This window comes from Octodon degus, unplaced genomic scaffold (assembly GCF_000260255.1).
Source record: "Octodon degus isolate 3935 unplaced genomic scaffold, OctDeg1.0 scaffold00003, whole genome shotgun sequence".
NCBI classification, from domain to species: Eukaryota; Metazoa; Chordata; class Mammalia; order Rodentia; family Octodontidae; genus Octodon; species Octodon degus.
This window is the reverse complement of record NW_004524579.1, coordinates 7,178,528-7,179,191: the sequence shown is the minus strand read 5'-3', so window position 1 is coordinate 7,179,191 and position 664 is coordinate 7,178,528. Positions and strand designations below refer to the sequence as shown.

Here is a 664-nt window from a genome sequence, read left to right as displayed (position 1 = left end):
TAACTACTCATGTAATAAAGGTGTTTATTGTTCTAAAAAAAACAAAAAGGAAGTAGTCCACTGCAGAGATTTGACTACTCTCAGAACAAAAGTTTCTGATGCTAGAAGATAAAATCTAAATACATGTAATGAATAAAAATATATATCAATAGCTTACCTTGTGATATAGCCAAAACTTTTACAGTGTATGTACCATTTTGGACATATCTCGATTCAAAATCAGGAACTTTCACAAGTTTAATTTCTGACGTGACTGAATCCACAGAGACCCAACTGTCTCTATCTTCCAACTTTACATATCTGTTATAAAACAAACATTAAGTCAGGTTTTCATTCTGGATAAATGCAGAATCTCTCAAACATAATTTTTGTCTCATCATAAATGTTGGAATTTATAGATATTTGTTTGGAATGTTTTTAATTCCTTGAACTATGCCAAAACTCCTCTCGCTGAACGTGTGTCACACCACCTTGGAAACATCCTTGCTGTAAAGCACCCCAGGCACAAAGCCAAGGGTGGTCGCCCTTCAGCCACCAACTCAGGAAATTCGTAAATGCTCTGTGCTCGGTCCTGTAGCTTTTGATGTGGTGGCCATTAAATCTGGGGTATAGCTTTGGAGAATAACTTATATAACAAGACAGGGAGAGAAGTATTTCTTTCTTT

At 35.7% G+C, this 664-nt stretch overlaps 1 protein-coding gene across 1 annotated transcript in view; it reads right to left on the bottom strand.

Annotated features, from left to right (window-relative positions):
• Dsg2 (desmoglein 2) overlaps positions 1-664 on the bottom strand; it is a gene marked incomplete at its 5' end in the record, with an annotated part of 48,225 nt that overhangs the window by 14,159 nt on the left and 33,402 nt on the right. The window contains one exon of the mRNA XM_023713385.1: positions 158-300. Within this exon, the coding sequence (XP_023569153.1) occupies positions 158-300 (143 nt within the window). The remainder of the gene's footprint in view (positions 1-157; positions 301-664) is intronic.